Source organism: Amblyraja radiata, chromosome 38 (genome assembly GCF_010909765.2).
Source record: "Amblyraja radiata isolate CabotCenter1 chromosome 38, sAmbRad1.1.pri, whole genome shotgun sequence".
NCBI lineage: Eukaryota > Metazoa > Chordata > Chondrichthyes > Rajiformes > Rajidae > Amblyraja > Amblyraja radiata.
This window is the reverse complement of record NC_045993.1, coordinates 1277492-1292622: the sequence shown is the minus strand read 5'-3', so window position 1 is coordinate 1292622 and position 15131 is coordinate 1277492. Positions and strand designations below refer to the sequence as shown.

The following is a 15131-nucleotide window of genomic DNA, read 5'->3' as shown; positions in this document are numbered from 1 at the left end:
TTCAGGTAATATTAAGTAGAATGAAACGAAATGAAACATGGTTTCACTTTCAATTTTCTCCACATCTGCTTAGAGTAAGAATAAATAATTAACTTTCTGCCTCTGTTCTGCAATATTGTTCATTCCTTATGTCTCTTCATTCTGATCAGTGCGTCTGGGATCTCTGAGAGCGACTTTATTGGATTTTCGCTCCCGGTAAATATCGTGTAATGTATCTAAATTTGCTGGTGATATGAATGTAGTTGAGGGGGGGAGTGAGTGGTGAGGGGAGGTCAACACATCAAGTCGGATTTTTGTTTTGTCGTACTTCAGTTTTAGTTTCGAGACACAGCGCAGAAACAGGCCCTTCGGCCCACCGAGTCTGTGCCGACCAGCGATCCCCGCACACTAACGGGCCTGTCCCACATAGGTGATTTTTTTGAGCGACCACAGGCTCAATTTTCAACATGTTGAAAGATTTTCGGCAACAGTGGAGACAATTTTTGCTGTCGTAGGTTGACGTGGGTTGTCGCCAGTTGTCGAGGGTGAATTCCGTTAAAATTAGTTCCTGGCAGTTGCCTAATTGCCAAGGTTAATTCCCGGGATGGCGGGACTGTCATATGCTGAGAGAATGGAGCAGCTGGGCTTGTACACTCTGGAGTTTAGAAGGATGAGAGGGTATCTCATTGAAACATATAAGATTGTTAAGGGCTTGGACACGCTAGAGGCAGGAAACATGTTCCCGATGTTGGGGGAGTCCAGAACCAGGGGCCACACACACACAGTTTAAGAATAAGGGGTAAGCATTTAGAACGGAGACGAGGAAACACTTTTTCACACAGAGAGTGGTGAGTCTGTGGAATTCTCTGCCTCAGAGGGCGGTGGAGGCAGGATCTCTGGATACTTTCAAGAGAGAGCTAGATAGGGCTCTTAAAGATAGCGGAGTCAGGGGATATGGGGAGAAGGCAGGAACGGGGGTACTGATTGGGGATGATCAGCCATGATCACATTGAATGGCGGTGCTGGCTCGAAGGGCCGAATGGCCTACTCCTGCACCTATTGTCTATTGTCTAAAGAGTTGCCTAAGTGGGATTGGCCCATAACGCTCTCCTACACACACTAGGGACAATTTACAATCACAGCAAGCCAATTAATCTACAGACCTGTACATCATTGGGGTGAACACCCTTTGGGGGGGGGGGGGGGGGGGGGGGGGGGGGGGGGCAGGGTGGTGCAGCGGGTAGAGCTGCTGCCTCACAGCGCCAGAGACCCGGGTTCGATCCTGACTACGGGTGCTGTCTGTACAGACAATGTCTATACCCGCGTGGGTTTTCTCCGAGATCTTCGGTTTCCTCCCACACTCCAAAGACGTGCAGTTTTGTAGGTTAATTGGCCTGGTATTAAAAATGACCTCTTCACTATCGCTGCAGGGTCCGCTCAGGACGCCTCCACGCAGGTCACAGGGATCGCGTACAAACTCCGTACGGGCAGCGGATGGAACCCGGGTCTCTGGTGCTGTTTTATACATTCAGTTCCGACCAAATTAACAGCAGCAGCTTGTATTTATTTAACACCTTTTGGGTAATAACTTAGCCTTCTCAAAGTGATTCACCAGTGTCACAGCAAACCAAGGGTTGACACCAAACCAGAGAAGGAGGAATTAGGACCGGTGACCAAAAACCGTGATCGCAGAGAGAGGCTATAAGTGAGCATCCCTAAACGGCAGTGAGATATGTGTCACAAGTCAAGAGTCGACACAAGGAACTGCAGTTGCTGGAATCTTGAATAAAACGCACAGAGTGCTGGAGTAACTCAACTGATCAGGGGATGGAAGATTGCAACCTTCACGTGGTCCGCCCTGTTTCGACTAATGCAATCAACTCGACGTGCACAAACGGAAGATCAAATAGAACAAGTTGTCCAACAACTTTAGGCTGTGCACGCCACACGAAAAAAGAAGAACTGATCAGGCAGCATCTCTGGAGGACGTTGATCGACAAAGTTTCGGGTCGGGACCTGGAATCAAGAGAGTTTTATTGACATATATACCAGAAAAGGAATTATTAAATTCTTACTCTTGAAATGCAATTTAGAGGAACAGTATCTCATATTTCACTTGGGCAGCTTTAGAGCCCAGTTGATTTCTCTAACTTCAAGTAACCCCTTCATTCCCTCTCTCTCCATCCCTCCCCCAACCAAACCGCACCAGCTTCTCGTTCTCACCCAGCAATGTGTAGGAAGGAACTGCAGATGCTGGTTTAAACCGAGGATAGAGTAAAAAAGCTGGAGTAACTCAGCGGGTCAGGCAGCATCTCTGGGGAGAAGGAATGGGTGCCGTTTCAGGTCGAGACCCTTCTTCAGACTGGTTTGGGGAAAGGGAAACGAGAGATATAAGCGATGATGTAGAGAGATAAAGAACAATGAATGAAAGATATACAAACAAGTAACCAGGATAAAGGAAACAGGCCGTTGTTAAGGCAAAATTCTTAAGGGGTTGGACAGGCTAGATGCAGGAAGATTGTTCCCGATGTTGGGGAAGTCCAGAACTAGGGGTCACACAGTTTAAGGATAAGGGGAAATCTTTTAGGACCGAGATGAGAAAATCTTTTTCACACAGAGAGTGGTGAATCTGTGGAATTCTCTGCCACTGAAGGTAGTTGAGGCCACAGTTCATTGGTTATATTTAAGAGGGAGTTAGATGTGGCCCTTGTGGCTAAAGGGATCAGGGGGTATGGAGAGAAGGCAGGGATGGGATACTGAGTTGGATGATCAGCCATGGCGGTGCAGGCTCGAAGGGCCGAATGGCCTACTCCTGCACCTATTGTCTATGTTTCTATGTTGGCTGTTTGTTGGGTGAGAACGAGAAGCTGGTGCGACTTGGGTGGGGGAGGGATGGAGAGAGAGGGAATGCCGGGGTTAAACAGCTAAGTTTCCTTTATCATCTACTTTTTCCCATATCTTTCATTCATTTGTCCTATATATCTCCACATTACCGTCTAAATCTCTCGTTTCCCACTCCCCTGACTTCAGTCTGAAGAAGGGTCTCGACCCGAAACGTCGCCCATTCCTTCTCTCCAGAGATGCTGCCTGTCCCGCTGAGTTACTCCAGCACTTTGTGTCTATTTCCAACATCTGCAGTTACTTGTGTCTGTCGACCATAGATGCTAACGCTGGGAGATCGATAGAGATACATTTTAATATCTAGCATTGGCAAATCAATGTTTAAAATCCCAGAAAGAGAACAGATTTCTCCCTGTGTGTGTAGAAAGTGCATTTAACATGATGAAACATCCCAAGGTCCTTCTCAGAAACATCACTATCAGTTTGACATTGGTAAACAAACAAGGACTGGCCCCACTATGTTACTGGGCTATTAATTTGGAACATGGACTATGATCTAGAGACCACAGTTCCATATCCCATCAAGGCCCATCAAAAGAATACATTCAGTTAATTAAAGTTAGTTAATTAAAAGGTCTGGAGTCTCTCTATGCCTGAAACATCAATGGGCAGGGAGAGAGGGAAGAGAGATATGGTTCTAAGGCAGAGGATCAGATGTGATTGCATTGAGGGGAGACCTGATAAAAGTGTAGACAATTCTGAGAGGCACAGAGTGGGTGGACAGTCAGAACCTTTTTCACAGGAAGGAAATATCAAATACTAGTGGGCGTAGGTGTAAGGTGAAAGGGGCAATGTTTAAAGGAGGTGTGCGAGGCAGGTACTTTTCGGGTCTGGAGAAGGGTCTCGACCTGAAACATCACCTGTTCTTTCTTCTATCCAGAGACGCTCCCTGTCCCGCTGAGTTACTCCAGCTTTTTGTGTCTGTACTGTTCTAGAAACACAGACAATAGGTGCAGGAGTAGGCCATTCGGCCCTTCGAGCCTGCACCGCCATTCAATATGATCATGGCTGATCATCCAACTCAGTATCCTGTACCTGCCTTCTCTCCATACCCCCTGATCCCTTTAGCCACAAGGGCCACATCTAACTCCCTCTTAAATATAGCCAATGAACTGTGTGGCCTCAACTACCTTCTGTGGCAGAGAATTCCACAGATTCACCACTCTCTGTGTGAAAACAAAATCTCATCTCGGCCCTAAAAGATTTCCCCCTTATCCTCAAACTGTGTGACCCCTTGTTCCGGACTTCCCCAAGATCGGGAACAATCTTCCTGCATCTAGCCTGTCCAACCCCTTTCTATAATTCTATGAATGATGGAAAGCCTTGGGAAGGATATTAGGACAGCATGAAACTAGTGTGAATGTGCGATCGATGGTCGGTGTGGACTCGGTGGGCCGAGTGGCCTGTTTCCATACTGCGTCTCTAAACTCTGCTTCATTGGAAAGGGAATGGTTTGGATACCAGGAAGGTTTATCTGTTTTGGATTCTTTTTCTTCCAGCAATTGGTAGGCCCATTCTGTCAGGAGTACAGACAGGGTGAGTCAGGCTAACTCCAGCTCGATATTTCAGCATCGGAGTGGAGGTGATTAAGAAAACGTAAGCCTTTCTAAATATAAACGTTACAACTCCTTGGACAATTTGTCATATGTCACAAGCAGAGGAGACAGAGAGCTTCCAACACAATGCAGCTGGGGTCATCGAAGAGCAATACTAAACCTACACCTATTTATGTCCCAATAAAATATAGACTAATAGACTCTGCAAATGAGATTGGGCTTCAGAGAAGCTCATGTGATGACTGATCTATCCCGAGTTTCGCTGTCTGCAGGTCAGTTGGTCAAGTCCAACCTCACCGATTTAGTCTACTTTTAATTTTAAAGATACAGACCCTTCGGCCCAACAGTCCCATGCTGACCATCGATCACCCTGCTGTGTTATCCCACTTACCCACCCACTCCCGACACACCAAGGTGGGCAATTAATCTACAAACACGCACGTCTTTGGGGTGCGGGACGAAACCCTCGCTGTCACAGGGAGCACGTGCAAACTCCACACAGACAGCACCCGAGGTCAGGATTGAACCAGGGTCTCTGGCGCTGTGAGGCAGCAGCCTTTGTGTTGCTCAGTTTCATTAAGAGATAATTGATTCAATTAAATGAAAAATGCAGCATCAATCACCCGTTCACACTAGTTCTGTGCTATCATGGATATTGTGGGCCGAAGGGCCCGTTCCTGTACTTCTGTCCACTCCCTGGCCCTCCGGATCAGCCAAGACATAGAGCTATTCTTACATCGCCTCTGGCTCCACGCCTTTATCTCTGGGACTAAAACTACCTACAGCTACCTCGACTACCTACAACACCATGCCCACCCCACTACCACTGCACCCACGACTAAAGGATTACCGATTTTCTCCACGGCCACCAATTTTTTGTCGCAGAAAATTTTTCAACATGTTGAAAAATTTGCGTCGACCATACTGAGGCCACGACTAGTTCCCAGAATGTGGGAACTCCTCGCGACCATGAAGGAGACTCACCAGAGACCACCAGCGAACATGTGGCCATCATGAGGCGAGCGCACAGTCTCCTGCACCTAAAAGTCACCTAAGTGGGACAGGCCCTTAACAGTCCTCACCATTAAGAGATGACCCCTTCTCCCATCTCCACCAATCCCCTCCTCTTGGTCTCCCCAGAACGGCTTTCTACCCTCTCTTGACCTTTTCATTTCTAACTGCCGGTGTGACATCAACCATCTCATCTGTTCCACTCCCCCTTTACCCCCTTTACCAACTCTAATCTCAAGACTCAAGATTCTTGTCATGTGTCCCTGATGGGACAATGAAATTCCTGCTTTGCTTCAGCACAATAGAACATAGTAGGCATGAATACAGAACACATCAGTGTGTCCATATACCATGATATAAATATATACACACATGAATAAATAAACTGATAAAGTGCAAATAACAGATAATGGGCTATTATCTGCACAGTCTCCGCAGTCTGAAGAAGGGTCTCGACCCGAGATATCACCCGTTCCTTCTCTCCACAGATGCTGCCTGACCCGCTGAGTTACTCCAGCACTCTGTGAAACGTCACCTATCCATGTTCTCCACAGATGCTGCCTGACCCGCTGAGTTACTCCAGCACACTGTGAAACGTCACCTATCCATGTTCTCCACAGATGCTGCCTGACCTGCTGAGTTACTCCAGCATTTTGTGTCTATCATCATAATGAACCAGCATCGTATCGGGCCGGAACTCTTCTGGAAATAGGCAACGTTTCGGGCCGAAACCCTAAGGGTTTCGGCCCGAAACGTTGCCTATTTCCTTCACTCCGTAGATGCTGCCTGACCTGCTGAGTTACTCCAGCACTCTGTGAAACGTCACCTATCAATGTTCTCCACAGATGCTGCCTGACCCGCTGAGTTACTCCAGATTTTTGTGTCTATCTTCAGTTTAAAGCAAGATCTGCAGTTCCTTCCCACACATTTCAATTAGACTAAAACTGGGGATATATCACAACTTTTCTTTGCCAGTTTCTCAATGTTTCCTTCGCTCTGTACATACAGGAATTGTTACAAGTCTTGGTACTTATAATTAGTAATTGTTGCTGCACACTTTGGTGTGATTGGCAACTGCAGATTGATTATGAATAGGAAAGCAGGCAGTGAAGAAAGCTAGTGGAATGTTGACCTTCATAACAAGAGGATTTCGGTATAGGAGTAAAGAGGTTCTTCTGCAGCTGTATAGGGCTCTGGTGAGACCACATCTGGAGTATTGTGTACAGTTTTGGTCTCCTAATTTGAGGAAGGACATCCTTGTGATTGAGGCAGTGCAGCGTAGGTTCACGAGATTGATCCCTGGGATGGCGGGACTGTCATATGAGGAAAGATTGGAAAGACTAGGCTTGTATTCACTGGATTTAGAAGAATAGAAACATATAAAATTATAAAAGGACTGGACAAGCTAGATGCAGGAAAAATGTTCCCAATGTTGGGCGAGTCCAGAACCAGGGGCCACAGTCTTAGAATAAAGGGGAGGCCATTTAAGACGGAGGTGAGAAAAAACTTTTTCACCCAGAGAGTTGTGAATTTGTGGAATTCCCTGCCACAGAGGGCAGCGGAGGCCAAGTCACTGGATGGATTCAAGAGAGAGTTAGATAGGGCTAGTGGAGTCAAGAGATATGGGGAGAAGGCAGGCACGGGTTATTGATAGGGGCCGATCAGCCATGATTACAATGAATGGCGGTGCTGGCTCGAAGGGCCGAATGGCCTCCTCCTGCATCTATTTTCTATGTTTCCATGTTGCTCTGCTATTTCACTGCTACCCAACCGAGACTGGACAATGAATCGCTAACTTGCAAAAGCACGACAGGTTTGTAAACATTATACTCACTGGATAATGTAATAAACAAGCAACAAAAACAAAGTCCAATAAATAAAAGAAAACCATATGTTGTAAGGTGCAAAAAGCAGGACAAAGCCCAAGGTCCCTGATGCACGTTTGGAGTTTCGCAGCTCAAGGAAGATGACAAGGAAAGAAGATGGGAATTAATTCACCAGAATCGTTCAACCTTCCCCAGCGCTGCAAGTGAAGCACTTGTTCATTGTTAACCCTCTGTAAACAGACGCAATGGACAAGCAATGGGCAGCGGGTAGAGTTGCTGCCTCACAGCGCCAAAGACCCGGGTTCGATCCTGACCATGGGTGCTGTCTGTACGGAGTTTGCACGTTCTCCCCGTGACCTGTGTGCAGGGTAGTGTCAGTGTGCGGGGATCGCTGGTCGGTCAGAGCGGGCTCGGTGGGCCAAAGGGCCTGTTTCCGCGATGCACCTCTAAACTAAATGTGTGGGAAGGAACTGCAGATGCTGGTTTAAACCAAAGATAGACACAAAATGCTGGAGTAACTCAGCGGGACAGGCAGCATCTCTAGAGAGAAGGAATGGGTGATGTTTTGGGTCGAGACCCTTCTTCAGACTGAGTGAAAGAATTGACACCATCTAAATGTACATTAGCACCACCGCCACCACTCTCTCTCTCCCAGTCTGAAGAACGGTCCTGACCTGAAACGTCACCTATCCATGTTCTCCACAGATGCTGCCTGACCCGCTGAGTTACTCCAGCACTCTGTGAAACGTCACCTATCCATGTTCTCCATAGATGCTGCCTGACCCGCTGAGTTACTCCAGCACTCTGTGAAACGTCACCTATCCATGTTCTCCATAGATGCTGCCTGACCCGCTGAGTTACTCCAGCACTCTGTGAAACGTCACCTATCCATGTTCTCCACAGATGTTGCCTGACCCACTGAGTTATGGTGCAGCAGCATCTATGGAGCGAAGGAAATAGGCAAAGTTTCGGGCCGAAATCCTTCTGGAAATAGGCAAAGTTTCGGGCCGAAACCCTTACGGGTTTCGACCCAAAACGTTGCCTATTTCCTTAGCGCCACAGATGCTGCCTGACCCGCTGAGTTACTCCAGCACTCTGTGAACGTCACCTATCCATGTTCTCCACAGATGCTGCCTGACCCGCTGAGTTACTCTAGCACTCTGTGAAAGTCACCTATCCATGTTCTCCACAGATGCTGCCTGACCCGCTGAGTTACTCCAGCACTATGTGAAACGTCACCTATCCATGTTCTCCACAGATGCTGCCTGACCCGCTGAGTTACTCCAGCACTATGTGAAACGTCACCTATCCATGTTCTCCATAGATGCTGCTGCACCCGCTGAGTTACTCCAGCACTCTGTGAAACGTCACCTATCCATGTTCTCCACAGATGCTGCCTGACCCGCTGAGTTACTCCAGCACTCTGTGTCAATGTTTGGAACAATGCTGTTGCTTTTGATGTTGAAGCTATTCAGTTGTAACCGTGTTTGTGCAATAAATGCACCCTTGCCTAAGAGCCAAATAAAAATAGACTATTAAACCTCTAGTTCATTGTTTGTAGCTGCATTCAATTTCAGGATATACGTATCAGTGGCAGGACTGACATTTATAGACCACTGATTCATTTGAGAAAGCAGTGAAGTTGTCTATTGCATGGATGTGGGACTGCAAATTCCTTATCTGGGTAACAATAATTCCTAGCCCAGATGGACATTGTTTAGAGATACAGCATGGAAACAGGCCATTCAGCCCACTGAGTCCTTTCCGACCATCGATCACCCGTTGACAAGAGTTCTATGTGTAGGAAGGATCTGCAGATCATATGGTCATAAGTGATAGGAGTAGAATTCGGCCCATCAAGTCTACTCCACTATTCATTCACGGCTGATCTATCTCTCCCTCCTAACCCCATTCTCCTGCCTTCCCCCCATAACCCCTGACACCCGTACTAATCAAGAATCTATCTATCTCTGCCTTAAATATATCCACTGACTTGTGGCCTCCGCAGCCTTCGATCCCAGGAATGATCGGATTATCGTATAATGAGCGTTTGTCGGCACTGGGCCTGTACTTGCTGGAGTTTAGAAGGATGAGGGGGGTGGGGGGGGGGGGGGGTATTTGAAACTTACTGAATAATGAAAGGCCTTGGATCGAGTGGATGTGGAGTGAATGTTTCCACTAGTGGGAGAGTCTAGGACCAGAGGTCACAGCCTCAGAATTAAAGGACGTTCCTTTAGGAAGGAGATGAGGAGGAATTTCTTTAGCCAGAGGGTGGTGAATCTGTGGAATTATAAGTGATAGATTCTTGATTAGTGCGGGTGTCAGAGGTTATGTGGAGAAGGCAGGAGAATGGGGTTAGGAGGGAGAGATAGATCAGCCATGATTGATTGGCGGAGCAGACTTGATGGGCCGAATGGCCTAATTCTGCTCCGATGATTTATGAACTTATAGACTCCACAGATTCTGCCGGACCCGCTGGGTTCAATAGACAACAGACAACAGGCGCAGGAGTAGGCCATTCGGCCCTTCGAGCCAGCACCGCCATTCATTGTGATCATGGCTGATCATCCCCAATCAGTACCCCGTTCCTGCCTTCTCCCCATATCCCCTGACCGCTATTTTTAAGAGCCCAATCTAGCTCTCTCTTGCCTGCTTGTTAACACTTTGTCTGCTCTCTTCAGCCCACAGAGACACCTGGATGTTTTGGACGAGAAACGTGGATAAATTATGAATGGGGGCGATGATGATGATGATGACGAAGGCACATCAAACGCAGAGGATGAGAATCAACGTTTGCAGAACTGTTAGCCGCTTGGTGCTGGTGGTCCTATGGACCTTATCGTTGTTGGGGGGACTCGCCCAGCCACACGTCTGTCCCAAGGGCTGTTCGTGTAGCAACCAATTCAGCAAGGTGATCTGCACTCGCTTTGAGCTACGCGAGGTCCCCAGCGAAATCTCCACCAACACCCGCTACCTGAACCTGCAGGAGAATGTCATCCAGGTGATCAAGGCGGACACCTTCAAGCAGCTGAGACACCTGGAGATCTTGCAGCTCAGCAAGAACATGATCCGCCAGGTGGAGGTGGGAGCCTTCAACGGCCTCACTAGCCTCAACACCCTGGAGCTGTTCGACAACCGTCTCACCACCGTGCCCAGCGGGGCATTCGAGTACCTGTCCAAGCTGAGGGAACTGTGGCTAAGGAACAACCCCATCGAGAGCATCCCCTCCTACGCTTTCAACCGGGTGCCATCCCTCCGGCGGCTGGACCTGGGCGAGCTGAAGAAACTCGAGTACATCTCCGACGCCGCCTTCGAGGGCTTGGTCAACCTGAGGTACCTGAACTTGGGCATGTGCAACCTGGCGGAGATTCCCAACCTCACGCCCTTGCTGAGGCTCGAGGAGCTGGAGCTGTCGGGCAACCGGCTGGAGGTGATCCAGCCCGGCTCCTTCCAAGGGTTGACATCCCTGCGCAAGCTGTGGCTGATGCATGCTCAGGTCCAGCTCATCGAGCGCAACGCCTTCGATGACCTACAGTCGCTGGAGGAGCTGAACTTGTCTCACAACAACCTGACCTCGCTGCCCCACGACCTCTTCACCCCTCTACACCGTCTAGAGAGGGTCCACCTCAACCACAACCCCTGGCATTGCAACTGTGATGTGTTGTGGCTCAGCTGGTGGCTAAAGGAGACGGTGCCCAGTAACACCACCTGTTGCGCCCGCTGCCACTCACCACCTGGGCTCAAGGCTCGCTACCTGGGCGAGTTGGACCAGAGTCACTTCACCTGTTACGCCCCGGTCATTGTGGAACCACCGGCCGACCTCAACGTGACCGAGGGGATGGCGGCGGAGTTAAAGTGCCGAGCGGCCACCTCCATGACCTCGGTCAACTGGATGACCCCTAACGGCACCCTGATGACCCACGGGTCCTACCGGGTGAGGATCTCGGTGCTTCACGACGGCACCCTCAACTTCACCAACGTGACGGTACAAGACACCGGGCTGTACACCTGCCTGGTCAGCAACTCCGCGGGCAACGCCACCGCTTCCGCCACCCTCAACGTGTCGCTGGCGGAGGGAGGGCTGACCGGCGGGCTGGGCAGCGGTGGGGGCAGCGGCGGCTCCAACAGCTACAGTTACTTCACCACCGTGACGGTGGAGACAGTGGAGGTGGTGGATGATCCGCGCTCCACCGAACAACAGGCTGGACCCACGCCCTCGGGCGCATCTGCCTACTCCCCCTCCTCTCCCTCCTCCTCCACCACTCCACAGTCAGCCTTCACCGTGCCTCTGGCCACCGAGCCGGGTGACCACGGACTGGCCGGACTGGACGACGTGATGAAGACCACCAAGATCATCATCGGCTGCTTCGTGGCCATCACCTTCATGGCTGCCGTCATGCTGGTGGTATTCTACAAACTCCGCAAGCAGCACCAGCTACACAAGCACCACGGCCAGGCTCGCACCGTGGAGATTATCAACGTGGACGATGAGCTGGCCGGCTCTGCCCCGACCGACAGCTGCCTGGCGCTGCCTGCCGACCACCTCAACCACTACGCCACCTACAAAGCTCACTACAACAACAACACAGCCGCCGGCACCACCAACCCCACCGCCCCACTGAACTGCACAAAAAACCCACTCCACAACTCCGTGCACGAACCACTCCTCTTCAAGTCCAGCTCTAAAGAGAACGTTCAAGAAACGCAGATCTAGGGTGGGTGGTGGAGAGGGCTGGGCTGGGCTGGGAGGAGGAGAAGGAGACACATACTATGGGAGGGTGTGTGATCCTCCCTGCCCTTCATCTTCTTGTGTAGGGTGGGGCACAGCCTAAAGATGTGGGACAACTTGATTGTGCACGCCAGGTTGATTGCATTAGTCGATATAGGGGTGGACCACGTGAAGGTTGCAATCTCCCCACCCCTTACTCCCTGCCCCTGTTTTACTGCCCGTCTTGGCCCACGATGGGGGGGGGACGTCACTCTCTCCCACACACACACACACACACAGAGAAAGTGAGAGAGTGGTGATCTGCATTTACTGAGCTGCACAAGTGGGCCCTTGGCACAAACTCTCGTCTCGGCTGCCTCCTTGCAAAGCCCCGGCCCGCCCCTGGTTCTGCTACACAAGACTCGGCCACCCCTTGTCTGAGGGTTCTGTAATGCTGTGGGGATTTTTGCGGTGACCTGCAGAGTTTGCGTTGTCACTTGGGCGCCATTCCCTTGGTAATACCGGCATCCATCGACCACCAGTGCCCATCAGGTCCATGTACCCAGCCTCACCTAAACCCATTGCCTCGTCCCATCAGTTCCCCCTTTTACTGATCAGACCTGCACCCGGTTCCAATGTCCCTTCTGTCAAAGCTCCTTGACAACCTTGAGCTCCTAATGTCCATCCATCCCATTAACACGAGCCATTTGCTACGCCCATTTGACCGTTACTCTATTTCCATCTAGTGACCATGTGCATAGGCCTTGCAGCCCCATTCTGTGACCCAACAACAATGCCCCTCCACCCCCTCACATTCCAGACCAACCATCATTTGCACTTTCCCCACTGTTTCCATTTCCCCCCCAAAACTATTTGGAAACACCAGATAGGTTCATCTAAAGAGCCAAAACCTGGAGAGAAAAAACCCCATCTCAATCCAATCCTGGAGTACCTAACCATCCCATCACGGCATTAGCCTTGGCCCACACTGACAAGTCCCATGTATCTCACTTCACACCGAGTCAGGTACCAAGGGCCCCAACTCAATGGTTTGCCAAGGAGACTGGCTGGAGTGGGCTCAGTGCCAGATGGGCATCTACGTCTTGGGCGCGGGTCATGAATGGACCACGTCATTCAGACAAGATGATGGGGTTGGAAGGGCCATCGGACATGTTGGAGATCTGCGCATGGAAAGCTTCAAAGACAATGGTGAGAAGCCCATGGAATCGTGGAGTTGCCACCTAGTGCCCCAAGGAAGGACCTGTTGCTAACATTTTAGACGCCTTCATCTCTTTTCTCCTTCACAGTGTGCTGCTGTACAGCCAGTAGGCGCTACCATCTGGTCAAACATCTCAACCAATTCTCCAACAGCACTCACATACATACATACACACACATACACACCTGGACACACACAGACATACACACACATGCACACACAAACATACACACACATGCACACACAGACATACACACACAGCCACACACGCACACCGACAGAATTACACACACACACACACACACAATCATGTACGCATACTGACATAAATACACTCACACTCATGCACACCTCCACACACACACACGCATGGACACACACACACACACACACAATCATGTACGCATACTGACATAAATACACTCACACTCATGCACACCTCCACACACACACACGCATGGACACACACACACACACACACAATCATGTACGCATACTGACATAAACACACTCACACTCATGCACACCTCCACACACACACACGCATGGACACACACACGCACAATGACAGACACACTCACTCACACTCACACTCATGCACACCTCCAGACACACACACGCGGACACTCACAAACACACACTCACACACACCTCCAGACACACACGCGAACACTCACATACATACACACACAATCATGCACACTCACGACTCCGACAGACACACACACACCATCACACACACACACCATCACACACACACACACACACACAAGGCCGCAAGCAACATATAAGAATGCTTTCTTGTGGCGACAAGATAACTTAATGAAAGACCAGCTCCAGAAATGTTATTGTGCCAATGTATGTACCTCTTGAACCTTGGGGCGGTGCGGGGAGCACGTTTTAAATTCATTATAAAGAACAAAATGGGTCAATGCATTTTTTTTAAACAGGTCTCGTGCAATGGGCTCTTTCTCAAACTTTGTCAACTGCGCCAGTCTGTAGATCAACATTGACCTGGTTCACCGATGGCTATGTTTCATACATGGTCTGTTTGGTGACCAAATCAATCCGGTAGATTAATAATGGGTGCAGCTAGTGTGCTGACTCATGGCGTTGGCCACAGATCATCTTGCCGCCATCCACACTTATTTCCAGTTGAGCGGGGCAAGGACTTGAGCAACAAGTTGGCCTTTTGCTCAATCATTTCCCATAATTTGTCCCTTTTAGTTTTCCGAACTCTCCTTCCTCCTCCTCCTCCAGCTTGGACGCAAGATGATTCTGCTTCGAGCGGTGCCCAAAGAATTCACAGCAATCTTATGTTTTCCGTACAACTATTATTTGGACTGAAGAGTTGAGATCCGTCGAGACCAATATTAGCAGTGTCAAACAGTATGAGGACTATTCAGATGCTTTTTTTATTTTGTGTGATTCTTCGGTATTTTTGAAGCTTGTTGTGAGGTTGATATATAAACAAAGGAAATGTAGGTTATTTTTTGACATTTCTGGTATTATTTTACTGTGAGTTGTAGTGGGTTATGGCGACGATGTATTCCGACAACCCTCGCCGTCTCTGGCCCGGCCTCTCCTCGCGAAAGGTCACTTCCTCTGAACTCCAAAACGTACTCAGGTTCCTCCAAGTTACCTGGTCGAAGGATCGGTTTGGGGGGAAGAATCTAAAGAGTAGGAGTTCTCTACAGAGAACTTCTCGGTTCTCCATAGATCCCCCCCCCCCCCCCCCCCCCCCCCCCCCCCCCCCCGCCCCACAATCTTGTCCATTGCCGTTCTGCTAGAGAGCAAGTGGGAAGAACCTCTTGGTTGAAACTGAAGATCCAACTGTGGGAGACAGTTCCCAACCGTGAATGGTAAAATAATAATGGCCCACAGTTCGCATAAATCAGCATGAAAATCACCAGGAAATTATTTTATAACAT

General features: G+C 49.5%; 1 protein-coding gene across 1 annotated transcript; it reads left to right on the top strand.

Moving 5' to 3' along the window:
* The first annotated feature begins 3585 nt into the window (after positions 1-3585).
* lrrc4b (leucine rich repeat containing 4B) lies at positions 3586-12898 on the top strand. The gene is made up of 2 exons (XM_033013533.1): positions 3586-3596; positions 9955-12898. The coding sequence occupies exon 2, from the start codon at positions 10005-10007 to the stop codon at positions 11985-11987; it is 1983 nt and encodes a 660-aa protein (XP_032869424.1). The 5' UTR covers positions 3586-3596; positions 9955-10004; the 3' UTR covers positions 11988-12898.
* Positions 12899-15131: the final 2233 nt, after the last annotated feature.